Source organism: Miniopterus schreibersii, assembly GCF_964146895.1.
Source record: "Miniopterus schreibersii genome assembly, chromosome: 20".
Classification (NCBI taxonomy): Eukaryota; Metazoa; Chordata; class Mammalia; order Chiroptera; family Miniopteridae; genus Miniopterus; species Miniopterus schreibersii.
Window position 1 is genome coordinate 12,344,316 of NC_138122.1, and position 13,802 is coordinate 12,358,117.

Below are 13,802 nucleotides of genomic sequence, written 5' to 3' on the forward strand. Positions count from 1 at the left end.
TGCCTGGACTCAGGAAGGGAGGGATCAAAGGGTTCCTCTGGCCCATCCCTGGTGTTGAGTTAATGGGGAGAGGTCCCTCACCACCTGGCCTGGGAAAAATGCTTCACAGACAGGTTTCAAGATGACTCATGACCACTGTCATTGTGCCCCCTGTCCAGGTCACTCCGTGGGGACACTCACAGTGAATAGAGTCAATAAACAGGGGAAACGCAGGCCGGGGCTAGGGCCGGACAGGGGAAATGCTAGGAGAGCAGAACTGCCTGTTTTTGTCTTTTCTTGACCAGAGTCAGGGCTTCTCTCCCTTTCCAATCCCCAGTGACAGTGCTCTGTCACTACCGTCATTCCCAGCTTGCCAGGAAAAGCAAGCAGCACGGCATAGGTCCTGAAAACAGGACCCGGGGCCTGGATCCAAGTCCTAGAAGAGGGACAACTGGGCAAGTGAGGAATTTAAGTAAAAAGGCCAGATGCACACCTGGGCCTGGGCGGAGCCCTGGTACCCGCAGCCTGGGGGCGGTTGTTGCGAAGCTGCTAGGTCCACGTGGGAAAGGGGCGCTGGGGCAGGGTCTGGAAAAGCCCGGAGGGGACCGTGAGAGCACCGGCCAACCCACACCCCCGCCCCGGCCGCCCGCCGAGGGGGCGGGGAGAGCACGGGGAGAGGCGTGGCTGGGCAGAGGCGCTGGAAGGGGGCCCGGAGGGTCTACACTGCACCCCCCACCCCACCCCTACCCCGCTACGCCCAAGGCCGGGCCTGCGGCCTGCGGGGACTGGGGCTGGGCAGATGCTTCCGTCCCCGAGTCCAAGGGAGCCGCTGTCCCCGAGATCCCCCGCGCGATCTAACCATTCGCGAATAAATGCACAGGCAGGCAGCTTCCAAAAGAGGCAAAACCGTTTATCAAGTCGCCGACGGCGCGATATCTACAGTATCTACAAATATCTACACGTATCTACACCGCCTGCAGACAGGGCTCTCGGGTCTACACTGCAACTGCGGGCCGGGCCGGGCCGGGGCGACGCGGTCTCCCCGAGAACAATAAATATCACTTCCTTCCGCGCTGACCGGGCGCTTTGGCACTGGCGGCGCGGCCCGCGGCCCTCGGCGCTGGGGGGAGGGGCCGCGGCGGCGCCGGGGCCGGGCACCGGGTCTTCCGACAGCGCTTGGGCGGAGGGCGGAGAAGCCCGCGGCTGCGAGGCTGGAGAAGCGGGGGACCCGCGGGGCCCGGGGCTGGGGCGCGTTCCCTGCGGCCTCGGGGCTGCCGGGCCCGCGGGCCGCGTTATCTGGGGCAGTAGTCGTAGGAGCCCGGCGGCGCGGCCCCTGCCGAGTACATGTTGGCGGCGGCGGCGGCGGCGGCCGCGGCGGCGGCGGCGGCGGCCGGGCTCACCGGGTGGTGGTGCGAGTGTGCGTGCGCGTGGTAGCCGTGGCCGCGCAGGCCCGGCAGCGGGTAGGGCGCCGGCCGGCTCTTGGCCCCGAGATAGTGGTCGTAGGCGGCAGCCGGGTACTTGTAGGGGTGGTGGTGCAGCGGCTCCGACGCGCCGGGAGCCTCCAGGCGCAGCTCGGGGTGCGGAGGGCTGGGCCGGCCGCCGGGCGCGCCGGGCAGCGGAACGAGGCCGCCGGCGCCGCCCGCCCCGGGCAACGCGGGGCTCAGCACGCGCGCCAGCAGCGGCGGCGGCGGCGGGGGCGCCGGGTCCCCGAGCACGGCCGGCCCGCCCGCGTCGCGCTCGAATTCTCGCCGGGCTTCGGCCGCGTCTGCGAGAAGGGCCGACGGGTGAGCGCAGGGCCCGAACCGCCGAGGGGACCGGCGGCGAGTCCCGCCGGCAGGAGGGGGCGCTAGGCCGCCCGCCCTTCTCAACGCACCAGCCCGAGACCCCGGCCCTCCCCGGGAGCCCGCGCCCCTCCGCGGGCCGCAGGGCGAGGCTCAGCCGTCGGGCCGGGCGGGCGAGTGCGCGCTTGCCCGCCGCCACGGCCGTTGTGCAAGCGGCGGGAAGGCCGCGAGCGCCCCTGAGGCGGAGGCGAGGCCGGGCGCAGCCGCCTCCCGGGGGCGGGGCGCGCGCGGGGCCGCGGCCCAAATCCCACGACCCCGGCCCTACCTTTCTCCGCGCCATTGGGCTGCGTGGGGGAGGCCACCGGGTTCCGCGAGCGCGCAAAGGCGGTCATGAGCGGCAGCGCGCCGGGCCGGTGGTTACGGGGCCTGTCGGAGGGAGGGAGGCGGTGGGTCAGGGGGCGCCCTGAGCAGGCGCCCGGCGGCGCTCGCCGTCTCCTCGGAGGACACTCACCAGTCTTCGGGGTCGCAGTCTCGGAAGCCTTTGGCGAAGGGGTTGCTGGCGATCTTGAGCTGCGTGATCTGCGGGGGAGAGGGCACTGGGCAAGCGGCTCGAGTCCCAGCGCTGGGGGCCCGCGGGCCTCAGCGGGGAGATGGGGAGCGTTCAGAGGGGCGCCTCCAGGAAGGGCTCCCCTCCTCTCCGCGGACTCGACCCGGCCCGCAGCCGCCCCTCCCCCATGGAGGTTGTGCCTCTCTCCTGCGAGGGATGTCTGCGGAGCCTCCTTTCTTGGGAACGAACCCCTTTGGTGGCCCGAAGGGGTTGAGATGGAGACCCTAGGCCCCTGGCTGGGATGGGAATGTGGTCACCTCCACCCCCACCCCGCAGCGGAGAAGAGCGAAGGGGCGCCCTAGGAATCTGGGTAAACCTCAGATCAGGCCCCTGATGGGGAGTTTCCGGAATGGTTTGGAAAACAAACTTTCAGGCCACATTGACAGTTGCTGCTTGAAAGGTCAACCTGATAGGAGGCTGGGACGTCCTGCAGCAGAGGGGAGGGGGCTGCTTGAGGCCCTTGGGGGGTAGGGCTGCTTGCTGGTTTCGTTCCACTGGGGCCCACAACTTGCAGGTCCAAACCTTGTTCCCCAGGCAGGGACTAAAAATTTCACCCCATCCCAGAAGCGTTGAAGGTGGCGGTCCTCAGGGCCTCACCCTATGGTTCTGGTAGGCAGTGACGGCAGTGAAGCGCGTCTCCTCGAACACGAAGGTTTTGAAGTTCTCCTCGGCATATTTCTCACTATCTTTGCGCGGGTCCACGTAGACCACATGGAAGCGGGGCTGGTATCTGTGCATGGAGTTGAGAATAATCTGGAAGACAAGGTGGCGAGGCAGGAGCTAGGAAATTAGCCGAGGTCTGGATGGGCAGCGAACGTCCCAGAGAACTTGGCCAAAACCCTTATCTCCCAAAATGAGGCCTGGCCACAGGGCCCAAGCTGGCGCTATGACCGACTGGGGACCACCGAGAAAAACACTCCTCCAAGTGGCAAAAGATCGAGAATTAGATTCTCTTTCCTTGCGTCCTCAAGAACTACTGCGACCCACATCACCGGCCTGGATTCCTAAAAGCCTCTTGCACCTACTTCCACACACCGCCCCATCCTTTCCGGTTAAAAATCTCCAGCAAAAGATCAGGAACCCTCTCCCAGGCGCCTGAGGTCCACCAGGCCCTGTGAGCCTCTGACTGGAGGGGCTGCCATCCCTAATCCAAACCCCAAGATCCAAGCTCTGCCTCTGGCTCTGGTCAGCAGGGACTCCGGAGGGCCTGCAGGGGTGTGGGGGAACAGGGTGGTAGCCTGGGGAAGGAGGTCGCTCACGTGGCCGTTGTCATCCAGCAGGTTGTTGGTCAGTTTGAGCTTGTCAAAGGACACAATCTGCTTCATCCACTGTGCACCCTTGGCAGGCGAGTCAGGGTGGTAGTGTACTCGGCCTGGAGTGGCAGGGTCTGCCTTCCCGGCCACCAGCCAGGAGGAGCTGTGGAACGCGTACCTGGGACGGCACCGGAGCATGGGTTACATCATGTGGGGGCGAACCGAGAGGGCTTTGCCGAGTGAATCCCGAAAGTGCCTCTGATGAGTTTCCCCATCGGTGAAATCGAGGCTTCAGCTGCCACACGGGCTGGGAACTTTTCCGAGGGGGATTGTAGAGAAAACGGAAAACTCCCTCTTGTCCCCAATACACAAGACAGCAGGAATCCGAGCACGGAGGAGGGAGGCGGGAGGCTGAGCTCCCAGTGCCACATTTCGCTGCACCCGGGTCTGCCTCTCCCGGCTTCCCTACTCGCCTCTAGTGTCACCCGCTCAGTGGGAGCTCGGATTTGGTCACGCAGGCTGCCTGGGGCACAGGGCAAACCACGTTCTCTTTATTAATTGCTGTTAATTGTCCGGGCAGCTAAGGCCCGCCCTGCATAATCTCTCCAACCTTTCCTGCCCTGCTCTGGAACCCGGCATTCCCTGGGGATGGAGGAAGGGGACAAGGTGCCCACATTCAACTCTTGGGAGGAGACAGGAAGAAAAGAGGAGCTGTGCGCGCTGGGGCTACCCCCTTCCCTTCTCTTCCGTGGGAGCTGCCTTGGGCCTAAAGCTGGTGGGGAGGTAATCAGCCTGTAAGACCTCCTAAGGGGAGTTCTGGAAAGCCTCTGTGGGTGGGTTTTTTTTTAGTTTGGGGTCCAACATGGTGGGGAGGGAACAGGACACGAAAGCTGGTGGGGAAGCTGGCACAGGTGCCTGGGACCACCCAGTTACCAATGTCGTAGGTGCACCCAAGGCATCACCGGGCAGGGACTCATGGCTTCCCAGGGCACCCTCTCAGGTCCTCCTGGGTGCTCACCGGTAGCGCTTGTCGTCCACGGGCACAAAGTCCATGAGGAGCATGTAGTCAGCCATGGGGTCCATGCCAAAGAGCTTCACTTGGAAGGTGGGGAACATGCGCCTGGGGACAGGACGGCAAGGAAGCAGGTCACCTTAGATGGAGAAGGGCAGGGTCGATCCACCTTAACCAGCCAGGGGAAGGACAGCCTCCCTGCGACTGCTGCGTTTGTTTTGGCGGCCTGGTCCCTCCATCTCATCTCCCCTCACTTAGCTGCTCTAACCCGACCAGGCCCCTGCCCAGCCAGGACAAGAAGAGCAGCAGGGCGGCTCCCAGCCCCTCTTTTTTAAACACAAAAATGGCTAACTTTGCACTGGAACTGAACCTCCACGCCCCAACCTCGGACAATCGCTTCTGTCACCCTTGTCTGTGTAGACCTAGCCTAGCAATTGCCGAGCTAGCCTCAGCTGGCAACACCCCAGCAGCAGGATCCTGTCCCAGCCCTCAACAGAGCCACCCCTGCTCGATCTAAGCTCCCGGCTCAAACAAAGTGAAACCGGGGTATTCCGTGTGATTCCGAGGAGTCCTGGTTGCCCTTTCTGCTGGGTCTAAGGCCATTCCCCAATCCTTCAGCGAAGCCAAGGCCTTGGAGCCCACAGCCCCGACTGTGACCCAGCTCTCAGGCCCTGCCTCCTGCCCAGTGCTGGAGTCTCCCTACCTTCCTTGGGAACACATGCAAGTCCCCACTCCCCCAACTCCCACCATAACCCCAAGACACAGCTACTCGGGGCAGACTTGGCTTGTGCCCTCATGGTCCCTAACTCTCACTCCCCTGGACTCCAACTTGATGACCAGATCAGGCTCTTGAAAGGCCATTATGCCACTCCAGGATGGGCCACTGGCTGCAGGACAGCCCTGTCCCAATGGGCAACAGTGCCAGCCGCTGCACCCTGGAGCGCTGCACCCTGGAGCACAGCACTAGGCCTGCCCCCGCCCCCCCCCAGTCCTTCCTACAGCTTTCCCTCACTCCCTGTGGACGGTAGACAGAAAACAGATGGCACAGAGCTGGCCCTCCTGGACTGGCCTGTCACCACCACCACCCCACCACCCCACCTCTGCAGTCTGGAGGGTACTGCAGAATGCTGGCTCCTGGGGTGAAGCCTGGCTGGTGCCTAGACCCTTGCCGGGCTGGCCTGGACCAGAGGCTGGGGCACAGTCCTCAGTGGGGGGCATGGGACCAGGACAGCAAGGAGAGCCTGGAGAAGACCAGTGAGCTGGAGCGGAGCGAGGGCCCCAGGCTTCCCAGGGAGGACGGCCTCAGCAAGGAAACAGAAACCACCAGAAGGCTCTGCAAACAGGCCCTGAGCTCCCTTTGGCCAGGCGGACGCAGAGCCGGTGTCTCTGTGTGTACATTAGACACAGCCCGGCACTCGCCTTTGTCTGTTGGTCAAATCCGTTGCATCGAAAAACTCGTTCCCCTTCTTCTCTCTGGGCCCTTACAACAAATACAGGCCAATTGGAAGACGGCGGGCCCCAGCGGCACACCAGGCCCACAATCACCCGGAATTTAGGCCTAAGAAAACTGGGTAGCCACCTCCACGGAACAGAACATACCGTTTGAGAGTCTTAATTGTCCCCTAAATTCTTCCCGACAATTGCCCAGCTGCCCCGTCTTTAGCTGGGATAGACTAAGCTAGGAAACCAAAGACCGAGTTTCCTTTGAGATGCGATCCACTGGGAGCCGGCTGGTGGCGAGGCCCCTCAGAGGCGGCTGCCTTTCCCCCCAAGCCCCGCGGGCCCCGAGCCGGTCCCTTCCCGGCGGCGCCCTGTCCTGGGGCTGCTGGTCGGGCGGCAGGTCCGCGGGTTTCTCTCCGCCGCCGGCCCGGCCTCCGCAGCCGTACCCTCCGCGGCCCGGCGCGCCAGGCGGTTGTCGCTGGAGCCGGGACTCGAAGAGCGAAGGAGCTGGCCCGCGCCGAGGGGGACCCGCAGGTGGCCAGGCCGAGCCCCCCACCCCGCTTCTCATTCTCCCGCGCGTGGGTCCGGCCAAAGCCCGCTGCCCGAGACCGGCGCCACGTGGGGAGGGTCGCAGCGGGGAGAGGGGCGCCCTGACCTGCCAGCCTTGGTGACGATCATCTCCGTGCCCAGCTGATTGAACTCGTCCCACAGAGCCTTCATCTCCAGCTGCACGCTCACGCTGGCCACCTTCGCGTTCTTCTTGACCGGCGCCTTGGAGGCGGCCGCGCAACTGGCCCCGGGGCCCTCGGGCTCGGCGGCGGCGCTGGTGGCGGCCCCGGCAGCCGGCGCGAACGGGTAGGCGTGCGGCGGCGGCGGGCCCGGGGCGCCCGGGGCGGCGGCGGCGGCGCACGGGTCGTAGCGCGGCGGCGGCGGCGGCGGCTCGCGCGGGCCGTAAGGGTCCGCGCCCGGCGACGCGGCGCCCGGGAAGCCCCCGGCGGCCCCCAGGCTGCTCAGGCTGCTGGCCGTGAAGGCTGCAACGTCGCAGAAGTGCGAGAGCTGCGTGAGCCACGGGCTGGACACGGCGGAGATCATGACCCGCGGGCCGCCGCCGCCGCCGCCGCCGAGGTGAGCGCTACCCCGCGCCCCGGGCCGAGTGGCGGGCGCCGCTCCGCGCCCGGGGCCGCGCCGCCCCACACCGCGGGCCGGCCCCGAAGAGGCGCCCCGCCCCGCCCCGCCCCGCGCTCCCCACCCCCCCGCCGAGACAATGCCTCCTTCCCCTCCCCTTCCCGCGCCCCTCCTCCGCCCCTTCCCCCTCCCAGGCCCCCAGCCCGCCCGCCGCGGCTGCTCGCGCGGGCCCCCCGACCGCCCGGACCGGCTCCCCGGAGCGCCCGGCCGCCCGCCGCCCGCGCCCCGCCGCCCTCCCGGGCTGCACTCCTCCTGCTCGGTCCAGGCTCTCCTTCCAGCTTATTTATTTTTTTACCTTTGTCTCCCTCCTAGAAGGGCTGCCTCCTATCCGTCCGTCCCTTCTCCACTATCTCTTTCGGTTCTTTATTTCTGTTTGCGTTCCTGCCTCTCCCTCTCCCCTGTCAGGTCCCGCGCTTTTCTTTCCCCTTTAGTTTTCAGCGCGCTCTGCGCAGCCTGCCTTTCCCTCGCTTCTGTGACTTTGTTACTCATTGTTTTTTCCTCTTAAAAAAAAATAAAAATAAAACCTGAAGTTTTTCTTTTTTTTTTTTAATGACTGTCTTACACCCCCCTTCCCTTCCTTCTTTTTGTTCCTGCCTTCGATCGATCTCCTCCTCTTTCCCCTCTCCCCCACCCTCCTGTCGGGTTTTCTGCGCCTCCTGCCCTTTCTCAGTTTCTTCTCGGCCCGGCTGCCTCGCCTCTTTCGCTCGCCCCTCTCCCATGTTCCCTGACGCACACTCTCCCCTGTGCCACTTCCATCGCGCCTCTGAGCCCAGGGCTACTCCCTCCGCTGCCTTCCCCTGGTCCTGCCCGGCCTCCGCTGGCCCTCTTCTGGGCCTGTGCCTAGCTGCGTGCAGGTCTCTACAGATGACCCCCGGGCTGGAGGGTGCGCGCGCTTTGGGCAGGATGCCTGCCCTTCCTCTGCCCCGGAGTTGGAGCTGGAAGCCTGGAGCCCACCCTGCCAGAGCTCCCCTACTCCCCACCCCGTGCCCCAGCCCTGCCGACCCTCTTCGCTGGGCTCCCCGCGGCGGCAGGGGCTGGGGATCTGGAGGGCGGGTCCGTGTAGACGCAGCGGGAAGGCTCACCTTCCATGTCTCTGGTGACGGTGCTGAAGTGCATCCCTGCCGGGGATTCCAGCAGCCGGTGAAGCTTCGCCCGGTTGGAGGACCCGGGGCCCAGGCGAGCGGTACGCTCTGCGGCCTCTGCTGCAACCAGAGAGGCGATGCTGAACGCGCTGGCCCGGGGAGACAGCGGGCTCCGCGCGTCCATAGGCGCCCGGCGGCCTGGCCGGCGCCGCCTCCGACTGCGTGCACCCAGCCGCACCGAGGCCGGCCCAGCCCACGGGAACCGGGGGCGGGAGCCTGCGGTGCCACTCACAGCCGTTAGCCCGGACCCAGGGGATTATGGCGTCACGGCCCCCCACTCTGGGCCAGTGGCAGGCGAGGGGCCCAGACGGGTGGGGCGCCCTGAGAGCTCAGGGCCCTTCTGCTTTTCAAGCTCCTGGCCCCTCGCCGCTGCTCCCGGGGACCTCCATGACCAGTGCCCCTTGAACATCCCACTGCTCCCGCTGAGGCCGAGGTCCCCTCTGTCAGCGTCTACAGCCCCAGAAGGAAGGTGATTATCCCGGGAGCGCTCAGCCCCATCCCAAGGCAGTGGGGCACTGATGAAGCACCGAGGGGCCTCCTGGGCCCGGCCCTGCCCCTGCCCTCAGCCCCTCCTGCCGCCTCCTCCCTGGCTGCCCCTGCACCTGGGTAAGGAGAGGGCAGTACAGGCTCCAGCACGGCCTCGGCGAAGCAGGACAGAACCCAGGCCAGCAAATGCCCCTTCGATTGACTGTTGTGGCTGGGACCCCAAAGAGGGACACCGCCCAGGCTGTTCAGCCGGGGAGTCCAAGCGTCACGCGCAAACGCGCGCACCACCCGCCTCTGGCCAGGACGCTTATACATCCGGAGGGTGGGCAGTGCCCGCTCCTCTGACCTCCCTGCGCACCGGCCAGGCGCAGGGAGGGCCGGGGGCGGGGCCTGGACTGGCCAAGGGAGCTGAGGACACGTCTGGGAGCTCTGGCCTCCCAGTTCGGTGGTGCGCTGCCCCTCGCTGCCACTCACTCCGCAGTCAGCCTGCTCGCCCGGGGCAGTTAGGCCAGACAGACGGAGGCAAGGCCTGCCTGAGGCCTCAAGGCCTTTAGGCCCAGGCATCCGGGATGAAAAAGCCTGACTTAGTTTGTGCCTTCCCCTACCCACTGCCTCTGCGGCCTCCTCTGACCATATCAGGCATCCATGGCCTTCCTGTCCAGTGTCTCCCCAGCAAGATGTCAAGCCTCCCTGCCTCCCAGGAGCCTCTCTGGCCCTGCACTGAGGCTCTGGCAGGCAGGGCCTCCTTTCCAAGGCCTCTTCTCCTGCAACCACATAATTTGCCTGTGCTTGTCTGGATGGGGGTAGGGGGTAGGTAGCCTCCCTCAGGGTTTTTACAATCCTGGGGCCTCAGACCTTAGGCTGCCGGGGGTGCTGGCTGGGAGGCAGGGAAAGCCCAGGAACTGGGGACCAGGGATTAGGCTCCAGTGGGAAGCAACTGGCTCTGGGGCCTGAGGTCCAGGAAAGAGTGTGAAGCCAGAGTGCAGTGGGTGAGCATGTGGGTAGTGCTGTGTGACTGGGGGTGTGCTGTGTGTGACCTCATGTTCACTGAGTCCCTTCCTGCCCCTCCCCCAGGCTTTATGGACTGTGGAGGGAAAGGGTAGCTGATACCAGGGAATGTCCCCAGCTCTGAGTGGTTATTCAGGGCTGTGACAGTGACAGTGACCTGTGGGACCCAGGGAAAGGTCCAAGGAGGAGTGTAATATGGGGACTAGTCAGGTTTCCCTGTCCCTCCTTGATGAGCAGGACCCCAGGAGGAGCTATTCCTGATGGAGGTACGAGTCCAGCTGGGAGAGGGCATCAGTGGAGGCAGGTCGTGGTAGTGTTACAGGAGGTGTGCCCAGAGCTGCCGGTTTGCACCCAGAGATGTTCAGTACCGTGTCACCGTGTTACCGGGGGTATATTTTGCTGGTAGCTGCACCCACCCACAGTTCATGTGTGGGTCCCCGTGTGGGGGCTCAGTGGGGTGAGCTTCTGCATGTAGTCGTGCATTATCTGGGATGCACGTTATCCCAGCATGTGGGGTGCCAGTGGTTGTGTCCTACTAACCTGGGGGAGTCTTCATTGTGTATCTGGGTGAACACCTGAAGGCAGTGACCAGATGGGTCCCAGAGTGACACCAATACTAAGAAGGGAGAAGTGAAAGTGAAAAACCCTGGGGCTTCCTGGAGACTCGGGGTCAGCCTCCTGGGGCACTGTCCTAAGGTCCCTGACCCTCCACGCAGAGGTGGTGGAGGGGAGAGGAGGTCCTCCCGGGCCTTCATTAACCCCTTCCTGCTCGAGCTGGGACCTGCGGGCCGGCTGTTTTGTCAAAAGCTCCAGAGCAGAGAGAATTCTTCATGGTTCACCACAGGGCTCTGGGAAGAGGTGAGAGGCACCGCCCGGGCTGCTCCGTTTGCTGAGCAACTCGCTGCGCCCGCCGCCGATGCTGCCCCGCGCGGCTGCCTCGCCCCCGACCCCCGATGCTCCACGCGCGGGCCCTCCCGGAGCCTTCGACTCGGACGAGCCCAAGGGGGCGCGAACGCGAGGCCGCCCGAGCCTCCCAGTCCACGGCAAGCCGCTGCCTCCCCCGCCCGCCGGGCTGCGCCCCTCGACACCCCTCTCCGTCCCTCTCGGGGCCGCACCGCCCTCCCGCCCCGCCGCGCTCGCCCGCCCCGCAAACCGCCCGAGCTCCCAGCCGCTCGCGCCGCCCGCCCCTCGCGCAGGCCGCAGCCGGAGGGAACGCGCCCGCGAGCGGCCCCGCGCCCCGCACACTCCGTCCCGCGCGCGCCGGCCGTGCGGCTGCCCTCACCTGGACGGGCCGCGGCTCCCTTCCGCCTCGCTCCCCCTGCTGGCCGCGCCTCCATAGCCCCGGGGCAGGCGGCCTGGCTCGCGGGGGCCCGGAGGGCAGAGCACGGCAGGGGTCGCGAGCCGCGGGGCTGGCGTCCTGGGAGCGCGCGCGGTCGCGGCCCGAGCCGCTCAGCCGGTCCCTCCGCCTGGGACGAAGAGTGAACACCAGGCCCGCATTTCGCCGCCCGGCTGGCCGCGAGGTGGGTGCTATGAGACCATTTTACAGGCCCTAAAACCGAGGCTCGGCTTTGTCTGGCAGCCGGTCGCACAGGGTGGGGACCAGAGGTCTGGCGGTCGGCAGGGGGCCGCGGGGGCGGGCTGGGGCTCGGGCGCCTCCTCGGCAGGCACAGGGCCGCGGCCTCTGCGTCTCCCTGCGCAGGGTCCCATGTGGGGCCCAGCACTGCCCCGGGGCCTCGCGTGCCTCGGCTCACTCACTGCCGCCTTCCCCCAGCATCTTCGGAGGTTCGCCTGAAACAAGCCCGACTTCCAGCCCTATTTCGGATGTTTTCTCCCCAGCGCGAAGGAGGCGGCCCCTGGAGAGCTTTAGCTGACTCGCTGCCCGCCCAGCTCCGCCTCCCCCAGCGCAAGTGGCTCCCCCCAGGGAGCCATCAAGACAGGCACCCTCACATTCTTTTGGAGGGGACCCCTCTCCTCACTCTCTGTCCGTTGTAAAGGGACGTCCACAAAGCCGTGTCCACCGCTCAGAATCCACTCCGGCTTCTTTGTTCCCAGCCTTGGAAGGACCTGCGCTCCTGCTCCCCTGTGCATCTCTGGCAGGCAAGAAGCCCACCGGTCCTTGCCCTTAAGCGCTTCTCCAGACAAGGTACACGCCAGCCACACACCCAGCGCGTCTTGGGCCACCGGGGGCAAAAGCACACGGAGATGGATCTGTGCGGGCAGCCCAGGGGATGTGAGTTTGTGGTGCACTGGGGACCCCCCTCTGCTAGGAATCAGAATGGAGAGGAGTAAAACTGGGTTCCCTCACCCAGGGTTCAGACAGAGAGGGGCTGGGCTTCACTTGACCTTATTAATTCGTTTCAGGATTGATTAGCTGGGGGCTGCCTAGACTTGGCCTCAGGGGTCTCACAGGGAGACCCCGCACCAAGAGCAGCCAGTATCCTGTCAGCAACTCCTCCCCTGCCCTGGGCCCTGGGCCTTTGGGGGTCCCATTCTCAGCGGGGCAGTGGCAGGGACGGGAGGGGAGCCGCCTTCGCTGGAGCCGGGAGAGGCAGAGCGCTTGGCAGCTCAGTTCTCCCTTCCCGGCTCGGTCCCCACCTCTCCGATTCCAAGCGCCTCTTGCAGGACCCTGGCCCCTTCTTCCTCCATTCAACGACTGTGTTTGGCCCGCGGCGCCGATGAGCTTGGCTTTCTGGGTGGCCACCGTGGGCGTGGATGGGCGGGTGGAGGCCGCCGTGCTTCCTATTCTCGGAGCCGCTGTGCTGTGACCTCCCTCCCATCGGTCCCCAGCCACAGAGCGGTGAGAATACCCGCAACTCGCTGGGGGCACTGTTAGCACGGGGTCTGCGTCAAAGCCGGAATCGGATTCGAACCTTCCTCCTGCACTCTGCATGTGCACAGTTGGTGCTGGCGGAAGCACTGGTTGCGCTCACACAGTGGGTGCTTTGTCAGGATTGGAGACCTTCGGAGCTTGCCGCATGGCCAGGGCTGGGGCCACAACAGGGGCGTGGGGCAGAAGCAGTTTTCCTGCACACACCGCCCCCTGCACACATCGTGGGCTCTTGGGACACTTTCCTGTAGACATGGAGAAGGCAGCACCAGCTTGGGGAGAGCAGCGGCTCCGTTGGCTCCTAACTGCCCCTGGCCCTTTCCTATGGGTGCCCCAGTAGTCCCTGCCAGCCCGCCCCCTCCCTCAGGCTTCCTCCTTGGTGTTGGGCCCTTACACAAACCTCTGATAGGGGAAGGCGGTCTATGGCTGGCCCTGAGCTCTGTGGGGTGTGGCAGACAGAAGGCAAAGCCCTGCCTGGGGATCCCAGGTGCATAGTAGGGTCCACATGAGGGAGACTCAGGCTCCATGGAGATGCCCAAGTGAGCCTGGGCAGATGAACCCAGTGGAATTCTTGAAAAGATTCAGGAGTTAAAAACAGCCTGGTGTGTACACTCTGGTGGCTTGGAGAGGGTGGAATGGGAGTGAGCTGAGCCTTGGCCAAGGAGGAGCTGGACCCCTCACCTCTCTCATGGCATCATCTGAGACTCTTCCTGGACCCCAGCACCACCTGCCTCCTGGTCCCAGGACAGGGACATCTCAGAGTGCTAGTTGGGGGACTAATGAAAACAGGATGAACAACGAGGAAAACTGAGACGCTGAGTAGGGCAGACACTGAAGGGAGTGAGTGGGAGAAGGCAGGACAGAGGCACACACCCCTGTGACACCAGACTTTCCACAGCTAGGAGGGGATGGGCCAGGGTTCCTAGAGCCGTGCACAGCTGGGTTGAAGCCTCCTGTCTGCCACCTCCCTCACTGTGGGCTCTGTCTTCTGGGCCCAGTGCTCAGGAGTTCAGATGGGGGGAGATGGTGAGAGGGATGGCCAGGCAGGATGGAGATGTCATCTAGGCCTGGGTAATAGCACC

General features: G+C 65.3%; 1 protein-coding gene across 3 annotated transcripts; it reads right to left on the bottom strand.

Moving 5' to 3' along the window:
- Positions 1-873: 873 nt before the first annotated feature.
- TBX1 (T-box transcription factor 1) lies at positions 874-11,253 on the bottom strand. Of its 3 annotated transcripts, XM_081123256.1 has the most exons (9): positions 11,176-11,253; positions 8,340-8,459; positions 6,728-7,103; positions 4,639-4,740; positions 3,627-3,798; positions 2,965-3,120; positions 2,272-2,339; positions 2,086-2,186; positions 874-1,744 (listed from the first exon to the last, which is right to left on the bottom strand). In XM_081123256.1, the coding sequence occupies exons 1-9, from the start codon at positions 11,228-11,230 to the stop codon at positions 1,272-1,274; spliced, it is 1,623 nt and encodes a 540-aa protein (XP_080979382.1). In that variant the 5' UTR covers positions 11,231-11,253; the 3' UTR covers positions 874-1,271. The 3 variants fall into 3 exon arrangements, with proteins under 3 accessions (XP_080979382.1, XP_080979381.1, XP_080979383.1); XM_081123255.1 differs by lacking the exon at positions 11,176-11,253 and having other exon boundaries at positions 8,340-8,526; XM_081123257.1 differs by lacking the exons at positions 6,728-7,103; positions 11,176-11,253 and having other exon boundaries at positions 8,340-8,421.
- Positions 11,254-13,802: the final 2,549 nt, after the last annotated feature.